This window comes from Mustela nivalis (genome assembly GCF_964662115.1).
Source record: "Mustela nivalis genome assembly, chromosome: 4".
Classification (NCBI taxonomy): domain Eukaryota; kingdom Metazoa; phylum Chordata; class Mammalia; order Carnivora; family Mustelidae; genus Mustela; species Mustela nivalis.
In genome coordinates this window covers 10,540,027-10,557,248 of record NC_139023.1, presented here as the reverse complement: position 1 = coordinate 10,557,248, position 17,222 = coordinate 10,540,027, and the positions used below count along the sequence as shown (strand labels likewise).

Genomic DNA, 17,222 nt, shown 5'->3' with positions numbered 1-17,222 from the left:
ATGCCTAGTAATTCTGATTGACTGTCAGATATAATATGTACATAGTAGAGATAATTTGATACTCATGATGATACTTTTGCTTTTAGCTGGCATTTAGGTGAGGGACAGTTCACCCTAAAATTCATTCTGGAATTGAGCTGATTGGAAGCTGAATTTCAGTCTCTATGTGGATTGGTCTATTACTAATTTGCTCTTAAGCCTTGGATCTTGTCCTTTAGAGGTCCCAGCTGAATGAATGCCTGGCATGTTTGTCCATTACTTTGAAACTACTGAAGGCTCTGCTCAATTTTTGGAGATCTGCAGCTACCTAGAAGTCATAGGATGCCTTTAGAAGAAAATCAGAGCTGAAGTTAGCCTCACCTTTATGCAGTTTCCTTTTTCAGGGATATTGGTTCCTCAAGTTTTTAATGTCACAATAACTTTCTGATGCCTTTAAGCAGATTATAAAAATTCTGCAGTTTTTCTTGCTGGAAGGGTTGGTGTGATGCAAGCTAGTTTACCATAGCTGAAAGTGTTTCTCTTAGAAACATTTTTTTTTAGGTTGGACATTTTTAGTTCACTAAATACACAGCTCCAGGCCTACAACCACCCACACAGACTCTAAATCCTGGGATTCATAGACTTAAGAGACATGTGTTATGATAGAGAAATATAGTTGAGCCTATGAAACAGGTTCTGAGTCTCCTTACCTAACCAGCCACAGGGATAAAGATGTCAGGTCTCTCTCTCTTGCTATCTTTTTAAATCCATTCACTTGTCTTTCTGTAAGAGAAAACACTTGCTTCTTGTCTTCAAGGCACTGTAGCCTTCCCAGTAGAAAAAAGTACCAATGAATTTGTCAAACTCTACTCCATCAAATTGGCCATGTTCCCCCTCAAGGTGTAGAGAGAGGGAGGGGACAGAAGCAGAATCATCTCACTCTTGTGAGTGAAAGAGCACTTTTTTCCTACCCTACCAGTTAATATTGTTTGCATATAGTAAATGAATAAATTTATACTCAAGTAGCATAAATAATTTACTAAGATGCTGTTTGTTCTAGGCGTTCTCTCATACTTTTGAGTTCCTTGAATCCTAAAGGTATGGATTTATTCTCCAAAGCCATTATCTGAGGCACCACTCAAGAGTCAGCCTCAACGAGATTAAAATATAGGGTGACCATATATTTTTTTTTGTTTTTAGCACAAGACACTTTTGAGAATGATAGAAGGCAATAGCAATTATATCAGCAAATGGGGTAAACTGGGACTGTCATGAAGAAACTGATAGGTATGGTGACCCTACTTTACCACAAAATATTTCTTTGCAGTGGAAGGATATAGTTCCTGAGTGATCTATAGTGAGCTTAGCAGATGAGTTTGTTTGGGAAGGAATAAGAGCTATCAATTTTCAGAGAGAGTGGAAGGAGGGAAATCAGCAGGAAGAAGAAAAGATAAGCTAAGAGGAAGAAAAGAAGATAGGAAGGTACACCAATAAGAAAGCCAGGAAAAACCTCTTTACCAAGGAAAGCAGGTGGATGTTAGCATGTAGACATGAATCATTAAGCAGGATGAACTGAGAATAAATACAGACTGGAAAATTAAACTTACTCTCATTGAGAAAAAAAGAGAATGCATAGAACGCGGTAGCAGTAGGTGTAAGCTTTGTAAAAATAATGAGAAAGTATCCTCAAGTTTATATGATTTTTAAAACATCACTTGTAGTAAAAACATCAAACAGCCCATAGGATCCATTCTAATAAATCAGATTCAAATGATAAACCATGAATATTCCTGGTTAAAAGTGACACTTCATAGCTGATGCACTCATTTTAAAATATGCTAATTAATGGCAGACAAAAGAGGTAGGGTTTAAATGACTAAGTGCTTGGGAATACTTATCAGGTGATGCTGTTGGTCAGAGGGTGAAAGTAAGGAGGCTAGGAGAACACAGTGGTAATCAAATGGTCATCCCAGTCACTTTATGGTTGGTTGGCCATTACTTAGTAATGGGTCCCATATAGAAAACCTAAAAATTACCTTCACAGAAGAGGGCAGGAGAATCTAGGACCTGAGTAGAGTATAGAAGATTGACTTTTCAATTAGCTATATATGATGCATATCACTTGTGCGAGTAACTTTTATTTTATCTCACAGAGCTATCATCCCAAGTAACCGATCTCTTTCATAATCAGTCCACTTGTTCTGCTTTGTCCAATCATAATCTCTAGTTTCTTGGCATGCTAATACTGTGATCCCTGAGTCTTAGAACACCACTCAGAAAGTAAGGAAGTACAAGAAAGTATAAAAATGAACATGTGTGGCAGAGGACAAGCCATATACTTCTGAGTATTCATAGCAAGATCTTACTCTGGAAGAAAGAATACAAAGTAGTATAAAAGGAATCCGAAATGCACACATCTGGCTGGATTCACAGAATTGGTGGTGTCCCATTTGAAATCAATTTCGTTGAGATCAAGTTTGGTAAAAGGAATTCATATTCACCGTGTGTGTTCTCATAGTTGACCTTGCATAAAATCCAGGCTGTGTATCCCTTGGAGAAGCAACTAGTGATATATAGGAAAGGAATGCCAAACTTTATCTTTGGAATTCAATCCAGATGAGTTTATTGGGTGATTTTCAACCTGATTTAAAAGCCCTGGATTCTGCTCTTTCTTTCATTATTTGCTCTTGTTCTTTTAGTTTCTGGTTATTCTTTACCTTTTTGTTCAATGTTTATGACTTTTTCTTAGAGTAGGGTTTGTCTCTTCTCTGCAGTGCCCACTACCAGGGTTTAAGCATTCTAGGAATCTATAAAGTTTGAAGAGAATTAAATGGAATTTAGAGTGGATTTAAATGGGAAGTGAGAAAATTTGTCCAAAATAGCATTTTAAAATGTTTTCAGGGGCACCTGGGTGGCTCAGTGGGTTAAGACTCTGCCTTCATCTCAGGTCATGATTCCTGGGTCCTGGGATCGAGTCCTGCATCGGGCTCTCTGCTCAGCAGGGAGCCTGCTTCTCTCCCCTCCCCCCCGTCTGTCTCTCTGCCTACTTGTGATCTCTCTGTCAAACAAATAAATAAAATCTTTAAAAAAATGTTTCATATCATAATATGCCTTATATATCTCCGAGTAGGAGATAAAGCATTCCTAGGCTTATAGGCATATTCAAGGCTCTGAGAATATCTGGAGTATAGAAACATTTAATCTTAATTGACTTATATTCCTCAAATATATTTGACAAATACATTTTTTTTTCAAAGGGTCTGGACTCTTCAGTAGACAGAAATCACCTCAAATTAATTTAAACCCAACATGGAATTTTCTGGCTTATGCAATAAGTAAGAATTCTTGATGAGTTCACAGAATGGAGAAGCTGCAGGATCTCAGGGCCTGGGACTTGGGACTCAGAAATCTCTCTTGTCATCTGTTTTTCTCTTGCTTTCGTCTACTTCCTTTTGGGTGTTGACCTCATTCTCTCCTAGTGTGGACAGTCTGTGACAGGCTCTTTCAACATGGAGGGGAACAACCTCAAGTGAAAGGAAAAATGTTGATCTTTATACAAGTAAAATACTAATTAACCAAAAGGGTTTGGTTCCTGCCTGAGTCACATATCCATCCTTTGGATCAATCACTGTTATCAGGGGAGGAATCTTCTAAGATTGGCAATATTCAGGCCTTTTGTCCATTTAGATGGCCTGGTCAGTGGGGTTATGTCTAGAACCTTTAAGAGAGGCGTTTGGACAGCTTATTGGGAAGAGCAGAAATAATAACCACCCTTCATTCGGTCAACAGGCACTCTTTAAGGCATTAAAGGTACAACACTGAACAAAATAAATAGATATTTCTTCCTTCATGGAACTTACTTTCTAGTGGGGTGGCAAGTCGTAAAGATAATAGCTAAAACATGGCATGTTTGTGATAAGTACAAAGAAGGAAAAAATAAAGTAGGGAAAAGGAGTGAAAAGAATCTGTAGGGAGAAGGAAGTTGATATTTTAACTAATGTGGCTGGGGGGAGATTCACTGATGAAAAAGTGACTTTTAAATAAAGATCCAAAGAAAGTGAAGGAGGAAGCTATGTTTCTTCCAAGACATTACATTCAGAAGCAACAGCAGGTGTAAAGGCCCTGAGGTTAGAGCATACCTGGCATGTTTGAGGGAGGACATGGAGTCTGGAGTGGTGGGCATGGAGAAGACTGGAGGAGAGCAGGAGGAAATAAGGTCAGATTGCAGAGAAGCCAGGTGATGCTGAGGTCATGACTTGTCCTCACAGCATTGCCTTCCCTCTTAGTGAAATGACTTTGAGAAGCAGAATGGCAAGATCTGACTCCTGATTTGACTGCTCTGGCTACTTTGGTGAATAGACTGGAGGCAAGATCAGAAGCAGATAATCCAGCCAGGAAGCCAGTGCTAGTATCCTGGAGAGAGAGATGATTGTAGCAGATGATAGTGGACGAGGATAGAGGCAGTGGAGGTGGTGAGAAATGATCAGATTCTGGATATACGTTGAACGTGGAATCAATAGGATTTGCTGGTAGAACGGGCATGGTGTGTGAGAGGAAGGTAAGTGTCTAAGATGACAGTAAGGTCTTCGCCTGAGCAATGAAAGGATGGTTGTCATTAGCCAGATGAGGAAGACTGCAGGAAGAGCCAGTTTGAGGAGACTGTTGGGTGGGCTCAGTTTTTGGATAAGTGAAGTTTGAAATGCTTATTAGATATCCAGGTGGAGATTTTCTAGGTCTGGAATTCAGGGAGAAGGTCCTGGCTGAAGATACAAATATGTGAGTCATCAGCATATAGAAGGTGTTTAAAAGCATGGGCTTTGATGAACTCACCAGAGAGCGTGTGTAGATAGCAAAGAGCCCCTTGGGGGCTGAGTACTGAGGTACCTCAGATACCATATGTGTTTATTTTAGAAAAAGCTTTTGAGATCTGCTGATCTAAAGGAACATGTCTTTAGAACTACATCTCTTTAGAACATGTAGAATATAGTTTACTTCCTTTGGCCTTAAAAATAAAAAAATATATATATATACTCCTATTTTTCCAATATGGGGATGATAATCTCATTAAATGTAGCATAGCACTCTAGCATAGCACTCTAAGACATTCTGTAGAGGAATATAATTGACTGTGGGCTATTCTTCATGTGTTCTGAGTCAGGTAGTTAATTAGGGACAGATCTGGACATAGGTTCTAGAGTGAGACTTGGGAAACTAACCTTCCTTGGGCATTTGATGGGTTTTGGTCTGATTTTTAGTGCTACAGAGCTCATTCTTTCCATTCATAATATTTATTACAGCTGAGTTATGTGCAGTGTAGTTGCCCAGTACAATGGGGGATAAATTATTCTCACCCTCAGGAAATTGGGGGAAAAGATTTAAACTTTCAAAAGTATGATTCAGAAGTGAGTACTTCCAGAGTTCCCAAGAAAGTGGGGTTGAGATAGTTAAATGGCTTATACTTAGATGTTTAGAGGAGGTAGAAGGATGTTTAGAAAAGGTAGAAATGTGGAAAGGAAAGTTTTTATAATGAATGTGGGAGTCTACATAAACTGAATAAGATTATCAGATTACCTGCCTAATTAGACAGAGCAAAGAGTGTGCTGGAGAGATGGGAAATAAAATCAGATTATTATGAAGCTGTTCGTAGTGGGAACTCTCTGGAAAGAACCCAAGGAAGATTATTCTAAGAATGATATTTTGTTAGGCATTTGCGCCACTTAGCTGTACCCTGTACTCTACTCTGTGTTTTGGAAAACAATTCGTTATTGCAGCTTCCTTAGGTGATAATAACAGTTTTGGCAATTTGATGTTTTTTAGACCCTTCCCATGACTGCTGCTCTTTCACTATTTATAGACTCAAATAGTTTTTTTTTTTTTTTAAATATTAACATTTCTTGGAGGACTAATGGTATAAACTTTGGAAAATTCCCTTACTTCTTAGAAGTAGTCATGTTCCTAACATCTAAATATCTTGCCTTTGCTTTTTCTTTGTGTTTATTTGGTTCCACTAAATTATTAGCCCTGATGTCCTTGCTTTTTGCATCATAACTTGCTTCTTAGATGAACTACCAAATTTAAAAAATTCTGTAAAAATGCTAATGAGGGTGATGGAGTTTTAGGGATTACTTCTAATGTCACTTATTTTCTCCAGTTAATAACTCTGCATATGGGGGTGCCTGGGTGGCTCAGTAGGTAGAGCATTTGAGTCTTGATATCAGGGTCCTACGTTCAAGCCCCACATTGGGTGTGGAGCTTACCAAAACAAAACAAAACAAAAAACAAAAACAAAAGAGAGAGAGAGAAAGGGAAAAAAAACATCTATAAATGGAAATTGTTATTATAACCCCTATAACTTTTTTTTTTTTTTTTACTGTAACCTTTTTATTAATGGGGGAGATTGGACCATGTCTGCCATCTCAGCAGTAATTCATGGCAAAAAGTACTGAGTTCACTGGTAACGTTTGACCTAAGGGAAGGGCCTTTATATTGATGATTAGTATATATCAGAAATCTATGCCTTTCATATGGCCCTGCAAAGTTCTTATCTCCATCTTCCATGATTGTTGAAATGTCTTCCTTGAGCTGTGGAAGGTGTTTCCCATTCACTGAAGAGTGCTTGAACAGGCCTGTTCTAAGTGGAACTTGAGGAAGCCCAGGAAAGGGACAAATAGCACCTGTAAGTTAAGCTTTCCAAGTGACCATAAGAAGCAACCTTTATTCCCTGAGAAAAATCTCTTTATACTTTTACCTCCTCCTCAAATTTCCACCTACCATCGCTCCCTTCCTCCTCAGCTTACTTCTCAGTTCTTGCTCAGTTCAAGGTTACTTGAATTACTTCTTTGGTTGTCCCCTGTATCTCCTGTAGCAGTAATCTGTCTCATTAACATTCCGAAGTGTTAGCACACTTGCCATTAAGAAGAAATTCTCTATTTTATGTTTTCCTTTACCTACTTTCCTATTCCTTGCCTTTTCTTGGTAGCAATATTTCTCGAAATAATTCTCTCTACTGCCTGTCTCCACTTCTTCACTTCCTGTTCTTCACCGGGCACTCTGGTGTCCACCGTAACTGCTCTTGTCAAGATCACCCAGCACCGCCATCTTGATGAATTCATTCATCCATTCTTAGTTCTCATCTTATTTGAACTTTCAGCAGCCTGTGACTCAGTGGATATACTTTCTTCATCAAGCCCTTTCTTCACCTGATAGTTGGTGTATCCTGGTTTTCCTCTGACCTGAATGGCTGCTCTTTGAGGGTGTCCTCTGCTGAGATCTCCCATTCCTATAAAAGATAAAGTGGTCCAGTGTTTAGGTCTCATCCCTCTTCTCTATCGACACTCACACTCAAGGTTGTGTCATCCTGTCTCATATTCCTAAATTCTCTTTATCTGGTAATATCTTCTAAATGTACGTCTTCCAACTTCACCTTTCCATCTGGGTTTTTAGTAGGCAAGCCCCACCTAAAACTTCCCAAACTCCTTATGGTGGCCGTCAAGGCTCTTACACCTGCCCCCCACACCCGTGCAATATTTCATTTGCTGCTGTTTTCTCTTCTTTGCTCCTTTAACTACCTCCCGCACTCACCTCTTACTCTACCTGTCTGCCAAGCTCTTTTCTGCCTCGAGCCTTTGCACTTGCTGTTCTCTTTGCCTAGAATATTCTTTGAGCAGATCACTGCATGGCTTGTCCCCTCAATCCAGTGTAAAATGTACTTCTTCAGAGGCTTTCCCTGACTACCGTGTCTAAAATAGTACCTTCCAGCCTGTTTTATTTTTCCTTCTTAGCACTTATCACTACTTTAAATAATACTTTATTTCTCTTCTGTTAGAATATGACCCAAGAAAGAGAGAATTTGTTGATCTATCCCTGTATTCCTAGGGGTTAGATCAATGCCTGGCTCATAGTAGACTCTCAACGTACATAGTAGACTCTCACTTATTGAGCAAGTGAATAAATAAATAAATAGTTTTTTACGTAAATGTAGTTTTAGGTGTAAGCCATGTGATTATACCTTCAATATTTTTTGAATCCAAAGTACAGAGTAATGTTTATATAATAGAAGGGTTAAATGTAGTAGAAAAATGGGTAGCTAGAGCCTGTTGTGTGTAGACTCATATAAAGGAATTGCCTTGGGTGATATATGGAGTATCTGTTTTTGTTCCCTTCTCTGGAAATAAATTGCGTTTTCTTGGCTCTTCCCATGCAGCTGAAGAATAAGTTCATGAAAAAACTGCCACGTGATGCAGAGGCCTCCAATGTGCTTGTTGGGGAGGTTGACTTCTTGGATACTCCTTTCATTGCCTTTGTCCGGCTCCAGCAGGCGGTCATGTTGGGCGCCCTGACTGAGGTCCCTGTGCCCACACGGTAAGCTGCTCCCTGACCTGCTGGGGTCAACTATGTGCTTACAGAGTGGTTTTGGCTATAGAATCAAGGATGCATCCAGAGCACGCATCTTGGAAAGGTTTGATCTGAAATAATGATTTAGCCTGTCTTTCATGCTATTAAATTACTTGGCACTTATATAATAATAATAATAATAATAATAATAATAATTATATAGTAACTATTTGGGCCATGTACTGATTTATTCATAAGGATTAGTTGATTTAATTCTCACAGTAATATATATATTTTTAAAGTTTATTTATTTTAAGTGATCTCTACATCTAGCATGGGGCTTGAACACACAACCCTGAGATCAAGAGCCCTTCTGACTGAGCCAGCTTCTCATAATAATATTTTTCAAGTTTAAACTTTAAGTATATGGATTTTACAGATGAAGAAACTGAGTCTGAGAATTTAAGTAACTTGTCCAATGTCATACAGATGGTAAATGCTTCAGAGGTCAGAGTTGCTTTGGGTTGCTCTACATTTTATCAGATAATTGGTAGCATATACATACATACATACACATATGTGTGTATAAATATATATATGTGACTACGTGTATATATATATTCACACTTTTACTGGTTTTGTAAATGTAAAATCATTAAGCTGCTCACTTAAATATGCACACTTTTACTGTTTTGTGTTGTATCATATCAATTCTGATTCTAAAAGGGAGCGTATTAGGATTATTACGACCACGTCCCCACTGCACCAGTCCAATCCACCTCGCAGCTGAGCTCGAGAGTTTGAAGCTGGACTTACCGAGTGCTGTAGGTAAACAGGAGTTAATACTTCAGCTTGTGCTAAAGAAGCATTTAAAGAGAAGTTTGTAATCTTCAAGTTGACATCATAAAATTATCACGTGAGGGGGGTGCTTTTTTATGGGCAAGGACAGGTGACTTCCATCTCTTTTAGGTTTCCTCACGTGAGCAAGAAAGGTTGTGACTCCTCCTCAGTGATCTCAGATGGTCTCAGCCTCATACCCTGAGACAAGGGGCTCCGGGTTTGCTTTGAGCCAGGTTGGGAGAGAAATGAGAACCTTTCTTTGTGGCCTCCCGAGTCATAGATTACAGGCTCTTTTTTTTCTTTTCATACAGGTATTTTCTCCTTATTCTTCTATTTCTTAGACACTTAAAATGGGAATAATACTAGTAGGCAGTCAGTGGACAAATGGCAAAGGACAGGAAATGATCATAACTTACTCAATTAATGGGATCATCACAATTCGTGTTTTCCGTAACTTGGTTGTTCACTTGAAAACATTGCAGCCGAGCCTTGCACGTCTACCTGAGCAACCACTTGCTGGGCTGCTCGCTGACTCAGATCATGGCTGACGTCCGGCTCTTGTGCCCCTGTGGTTTCTTTCATGTCTCTTTGGACTAATTTTACTGGGGCTTAAAGGAAAAAAAAAACAACAAAAACACGTCACGAAGTGTTAAGTTGCTCTTGCGTTTTCATTTTTCTTACCACTTTTCTCTAGAAGCTACAAGAAAGACTATTTTAAAGGGCTTTTTATTTAACAAGAACAGGAGTCCCTTGTGCGGCAGATCATGACCATTTGTGTATCTCTTATCACCTGCTCCTGTCTGGCTCATTCTGTTCCTCTGTGCAGGAGCGTGTTTCCAGTCTGCAGGGGAAAGACAGCATCATTTGAATGAACAAAAGATGCTCGGCAGTTCAAGGGAATGTAATTCAATAATGCCATAAAACTATTTCAGGGCAATAATCTGAACAATATAGCCAAGCATGTTAACATTTTTCCAGGAAACAGTTTTATCCATTTGCTGTCCCCTGAAGCAGCGCATGCTGTAATCACTGAGCAGGGAGTCTCATTAGCCGTTTTGTGTATGAGTAATGTGGGGCCATCGACAATGGCTGCATCCTGTGAAATCCAATCAAGGAAATCCCACAAGGAGCGGTAGTCATTGTGAAGGACTGCCTCTGTACTCAGTGGTGTGCTTTAAGGCGCTCCCCTGTCCTACTGCGGGGAGACCTGAAAAGTCTGGTTTTGTGGACATTTGCTAACTGTCATTTTTCCTTGAGAAGGAGGAAGAAAGTTATGCTCTTACATTTATGATTGTTGTTATTACTCTATGTAATAAGTAATATTATGGCCATGCACTTTTTTTTTCTTTAATAATTTTTTAGTTTCTATAAACATATATTTTTATCCCCAGGGGTACAGGTCTGTGAATCACCAGGTTTACACACTTCACAGCACTCACCAAAGCACATACCCTCCCCAATGTCCATAATCCCACCCCCTTCTCCCAAACCCCCTCCCCCCAGCAACCCTCAGTTTGTTTTGTGAGATTAAGAGTCACTTATGGATTGTCTCCCTCCCAATCCCATCTTGTTTCATTGATTCTTCTCCTACCCACTTAAGCCCCCATGTTGCATCACCACTTCCTCATATCAGGGAGATCATATGATAGTTCTCTTTCTCTGCTTGACTTATTTCGCTAAGCATGATACACTCTAGTTCCATCCATGTTGTCGCAAATAGCAAGATTTCATTTCTTTTGATGGCTGCATAGTATTCCATTGTGTATATATACCACATCTTCTTGATCCATTCATCTGTTGATGGACATCTAGGTTCTTTCCATAGTTTGGCTATTATGGACATTGCTGCTATAAACATTTGGGTACACGTGCCCCTTTGGATCACTACGTTTGTATCTTCAGGGTAAATACCCAATAGTGCAATTGCTGGGTCATAGGGCAGTTCTATTTTCAACATTTTGAGGAACCTCCATGCTGTTTTCCAGAGTGGCTGCACCAGCTTGCATTCCCACCAACAGTGTAGGAGAGTTCCCCTTTCTCCGCATCCTCTCCAGCATCTGTCATTTCCTGACTTGTTAATTTTAGCCATTCAGACTGGTGTGAGGTGATATCTCATTGTGGTTTTGATTTGTATTTCCCTGATGCCGAGTGATATGGAGCACTTTTTCATGTGTCTGTTGGCCATCTGGATGTCTTCTTTGCAGAAATGTCTGCTCATGTCCTCTGCCCATTTCTTGATTGGATTATTTGTTCTTTGGGTGTTGAGTTTGCTAAGTTCTTTATAGATTTTGGACACTAGTCCTTTATCTGATATGTCGTTTGCAAATATCTTCTCCCATTCTGTCAGTTGTCTTTTGATTTTGTTAACTGTTTCCTTTGCTGTGCAAAAGCTTTTGATCTTGATGAAATCCCAATAGTTCATTTTCCCCCTTGCTTCCCTTGCCTTTGGCGTTGTTCCTAGGAAGATGTTGCTGCGGCTGAGGTCGAAGAGGTTGCTGCCTGTGTTCTCCTCAAGGATTTTGATGGATTCCTTTCGCACATTGAGGTCCTTCATCCATTTTGAGTCTATTTTTGTGTGTGGTGTAAGGAAATGGTCCAATTTCATTTTTCTGCATGTGGCTGTCCAATTTTCCCAGCACCATTTATTGAAGAGGCTGTCTTTTTTCCATTGGATATTCTTTCCTGCTTTGTCGAAGATTAGTTGACTGTAGAGTTGAGGGTCCATTTCTGGGCTCTCTATTCTGTTCCGCTGGATCTAGCAGCTATATGTAGCAACAAGGCTCTCTAGTTAGTTACTGGCTGAATGTACTTGAGCTTGGTGCTTGGACCTGGACTGGTGCCAGCTGGGTGGATGCTACCTGCCTAGGGACCCTTCTTGCCATGCATGTGAAGGCAAACAAATTGTTCTTTGATATTTGGCGACTTGTTAGGACAGGTTTATGATTCTCCCAGTATCTCGTGGACCCTTAGCTCGCTGTCATCTTCTGTCTGTCCATGGAGGTTGCCACTCACTCATATTTATGAGCGATGTAGGGGATAGGTAGTATTATTCCCATTTCACAGCTGAGAGATGGAGGCGACGGGGAGAACCATGTTCAGTGCTAGAAACAGAACTGCAGATTTCTGACTTGAAGCCAGGCTTTTGGGGAGAATCTAAGGAGCTATGTAGAGTGGATTTGAACAAAGTACGGTTAAGGTCTTCCCATGAAGAAAAATAAAAGACCCTGATAGTTTGCTCTTTTCTGATCTTGATTTTCACATTTAAGGCAAATACTATTCAGTAAGTTCTGGTCCTCTACAAAATTAGAATGTTTACCCTTTCCATATCACTGTCAGTTAATATTATTTTATGTGATACATGGTGATGTGCCCGAGAGCAGCAGTTTGTGCTTAATTATCAAAACCATAGAAAATCTCATTTTAGGGATTGGGATGGAGATCCTGCTACTTCAGTCCTGTCGTGTCCAACAGTTCAGTCGCTAGCTGCTGCTTACCATATGTAATGTGGTTGGTTATGGTGCGTTTGTGGTCCTCATTTATCTATTGTGGAAGCTACGGTTTAGCCATGGTTTCCAAAGCCGCTAAATATGAATAATGGCTTATTTGATTCACTGCTGTTTTGAGAGCAGGGAGTAAACGATTGGTACATGCTGAGTTTATTCTAGAAATAGCTGTGATATATCAGGAAAGGGGGGTGCACATCCTTTCTGAAAAGATTGAGTGGTTTAGGAAGGCTGGCTCTTTTTCTGATATTATGCCCTGTTTCTTCCTATAATTATTTTGTGAATGTGAGTATAGTCCATTGGTTCCGGCCAGAGATCATCTGGTACTTATTTTTGTTGTGGAGAATGCTAGAGGCACCCTCCCCAGGCATAATTAGGTCTGTGAAAAAGCTCACAAGAGTAGAGGAGCCTCATGCAGATTCTTGAGACAACTAGCACTATCAAAAATTCTAACTATGACTTTATTTCTGGTTATGAGTGGATAAAAAGAACTCAGTAACATAAATTAATTTATTTTCCCCAGCTGTCAACATGGCTGTGCCCTTCCAGCCACACAAATGTGATGTTTACTCTAATTTGTTAATCAAGAAAAAAGCTTCTGGTTAAAAATAACATCTGTCCATTGACAAAAAACAGCTTGGGTCATGAAAGGAGTTTTCAGTTGTATAAAAGCTGAGTTTGGCAAGATATACTTCTATCATAAAAGTTGTAACAGCTTTTGCTTCTTTGAGGGTTAAAGGGAAAAGAACATGTTTCAGGCAGAGGGAACTTCAACTTGATGAGTTGTTCTGTGTTGCTAGTTTTCCAGACCACTCATCGCCATTTCACCAAGGCAGTCCAAATTAGGGGGTTCTTAAGGGTTTCTGTTCCTACAGAGGAAATTCTTGACCCAAGGTGATGTTTCCTGCTACCTACAGATGGCTAGATTTCCTCTATCATTTTAAAAGTTTGAATTTATTGAATGGTCCCTGGCTGGAGTAATGGAAAAATTTCACTGATATGTAACATTTTGTTTCTGTTGGGCAGAATTGATTCTCCATTAAAGAATAAATAAATAAATAAATACATGTATTAGTAAATATTTTATATTACATATAATATATATCTGGGTTTTTAAAGGAAAAATTACATTATCCAGGAAAGAGAAATTGTACCTTTATATTTAAGTTACTGAAATAATATAATTCTCATATATTGGGCTTATTCCTATAATATATATTTTAGTCACTATTGGTCTACTACTTCCATTTGTTCTTTGGTACCGGTTAGCAGAGACCAGAGTAAATATTTGCAGAAAACATATGCCCTCATCTCATAGGGCTTAAATTAGAGGGTCCGTTACTCTCCCAGCTCTTGGAATAGTTACACATCATCTGCCAAAGTTTATTGAGGACTACCAATAACTGAGCGTATTTGTTTCACTTTCTAACAAAATAGTACTTTTGGCTTTGTTGCCATATAGCCAACCTGATAATTAATTCATGTGTCAGTTGATACACGTGTATGTATTTCCATGATGTGTATTTGCAAACTCTCATGGTGTTGGAGATGTAGGGCAAGGTAGGAAGAGGTGCAGAGTGGTCCCGGAAAGATTTTAGTTATTATGTCTTACTGAAACACTAGTGTTTAGACACATTAAAATAGCAAAAGATGGTGGGTAAAGGAACCCCTTTATTTAAAAATGTGTCAGGTAAAGGATCCAGATGTTTGATATTTTCTCTTGCTGCCCTGCATCAGTCCCCTTTGCCTAAAACTATGTTCTTACCGCCCTGACAGCTAGCCGTTGCTTGACAGGCAGAGAGGACTGGGGAATGTGATGAGTACTAATGTAAATCTGTAACTGGATTTATATTTTGCTTTAGTGGTTAAGTATTTTTTGCATGTGTTGCACTCAAATCAGTGATCTGTCCCTTTAGCAAAGTACATTTTACTGTCATTAGGAAGCACTTTATAATACTATACGTAGTGGTATACACTTAAGGTCCAAATTCGAACAAAGAAAAGTTCTGGTATCAATTGAACTTCAGAATTAGAAGAACTAAAAATCCAATTTTAATAATAACTTCCTTCATACTTGAACAGACTTTTGTGCCTGCCGATTGCTTTTGCTTTTTCATCTGTTGTGATAACACTTGAAAGTGAGTGTGCCGCCTCATGCCGGAACTGGTTTCTAAGCAAATAAGTATTGAACAGTTTTATGGTTATTTCGGTATAAAATCAAAACATTCAAACTTTGAGATACCTTCTTATATTCTTAATTTCTGTTTTTTTCCCCTTTCCTGTTTGGATTTAATTTTATAATGAAAAGAAGAAATTATTTATTGAAGGGATTTTTGGAGCAAACTGTAACACTTTGAAGAGTACTTGCTGTCAACCCATTTTTATTTAAAGTGGGGCATATAGGGGTTCCTGGGCGGCTCAGTTGGTTAGGCATCTGCCTTTGGAGCAAACTGTAACTCTTTGAAGAGTACTTGCTGTCAACCCATTTTTATTTAAAGTGGGGCATATAGGGGTTCCTGGGCGGCTCAGTTGGTTAGGCATCTGCCTTTAGCTCAAGTCATGATCCCAGGGTCCTGGGATTGAGCCCCACATCAGGGTCCCTGATCAATGGGGAGCCTGCTTCTTGTTTTCACCCTACTTGCTCTGTCTCTCTCTCTCTCTCTCTGTCAAATAAATAAATAAATCTTAAAAAAAATGAAGTAAGGTATTTCAATAAATAAGTAAAAAATAAAATTTTATTAAGCAATTCCCCCACTATCCCTGGTCCCATAAAATTTTACCTAAGATTTCTTGTTCCCAACTAAGTATCCACAACATCTTTCACCAGGGTGACCTGTGAAAGTTGTAGGTTGGGCAGGTAATACTAGGCAGAATTGTATGCTAAGAAGAACTGGAGGTGAGAAGGCCTGTCTACTCTCTCTCATTTACTAGGCACAATCTTGGCTCAGCCACCAACCTCCTCAAACCTCAGCATCCTCACCATTAAATGGGAATAAGACACCTGTCTTTATTGCAAAAGGGTATATGGAGTTTAAATGAGGTGATGAATGTGATATGCTTTGCAAGCTTTAAAAAGCTGAGCAAACGTGATGTGATCATGTTTATTGCCCTTATTGTCTGTGTTCGGTGAGCCATGATCATAAGCAAGGCAGAGATGTATCCATGTTGCCTTTTATTTATTTTTTTCTTAGTCACTTACTTAGTGGGTTTCTCCCTCCCTAGTCAAGACACAACCTAAGTGGGGATAAGCTCATTATTGCAAATTTCAGGACCTACTTACTATAGAGCAGTGAGTGTGCATTATCAAGAGAGCAAGTTTGGAAAGAAAATGAGAGCAACCAGAAAAGAATTTTAACCGTCTGAGAATGATGCTTTTTTTTTTTTTTTTAATATTTCTCTCATATTTCTCTTTCTTTACTTTGGCTGTCAGCATGTGGCTTACTTATAGAGGATTTGGTTTTTGCTGACCTCCAGTCACTTCTGGGCAGAAATATTTCTTAAAAGTATGGAGAGGATCATTTGTCATTGTTCATATTGAGTAAGGAAAAGTCAGAGAAATCTGAAGATGTCCTACGTCTTTCTGGTTATTGTGCTTATTGGGTTTTCTTCAAAATTCTGAAATTCAGTAGAAATGGGGAGGGAAGAAAGTTTAAAAAAAGGAGATTGAATGACTCCCAATGTGAAGTTCTCTGGCTCAGTAAGAAACTTCTCAAAGTTTCCATGTGAAGTTCTCCCTTGCCTCCAGAGAAACAACAGTTTGTTGAAAGAGCATCTGTCACATTACCAAGAACATTGCCTTTGTTTTAAAGATGAATTCTAGACCTGCGCTTTTTATCAACCACGATAAACGTGTCTCAGTTTTATGTAAATTAACTTCGATGAAATGTGTTTTATAGCTTTTGCTTCTTTCCTCTTCCATTAGGTTCTTGTTCATTCTCTTAGGTCCTAAGGGAAAAGCCAAGTCCTACCATGAGATTGGCAGAGCCATCGCCACCTTGATGTCTGATGAGGTAGGCGGTCCAGAACACGGTGATCTGTGAACGTCCCACTTGTGTAATTTTTGTACTGTGAATTGGCTGTCACAATGTATTCAGTTAGGATTATGTGGCTACCAGTCTTCTCTATGACATGAGGCACAGCCATTCATGGCAGATAGCTGATCTTTATACAATTTTCAAAAACAACAACAAAAAAATTATGCTGGAACAAGATATAGTTTCTTTTCTTTTTCTAAGCATTGTAATTCTTCAAACTGATGTATGTGAAATATTCTTTAAAAAGTTCACATCACTGTATTAATTTAAGCTTTATCTCTTAAAATGTTGAACATATTCATTCTGGGAGTTCCGGTGTCCATATATCACATCAGAAATAATGGGTTCTATAAAGTAACGCATAATGAAATGGATCATGCATTTTTTTCTTAGGTATCAGAAAGGACCTCTTTTTATGGTCTTCTTATCTTGTGGGAAGGAATTATACACACACTAAAATGCCGTAGCAACCGTTACTGCAGAGTATCTAGTACTTTGGAATTACAACCTTACTCTCATAACAGCTTGAATG

The 17,222-nt window shown here is 39.0% G+C and overlaps 1 protein-coding gene across 8 annotated transcripts in view; it reads left to right on the top strand.

The window, feature by feature from the left end:
• The window catches only part of SLC4A4 (solute carrier family 4 member 4), a 462,487-nt gene that overhangs the window by 299,791 nt on the left and 145,474 nt on the right, over nucleotides 1-17,222 (top strand). For all 8 annotated transcript variants that reach the window (XM_082726304.1, XM_082726303.1, XM_082726305.1 and 5 more), the window contains 2 exons: nucleotides 8,183-8,340; nucleotides 16,579-16,666. In XM_082726304.1, the coding sequence (XP_082582430.1) occupies nucleotides 8,183-8,340; nucleotides 16,579-16,666 (246 nt within the window). The remainder of the gene's footprint in view (nucleotides 1-8,182; nucleotides 8,341-16,578; nucleotides 16,667-17,222) is intronic.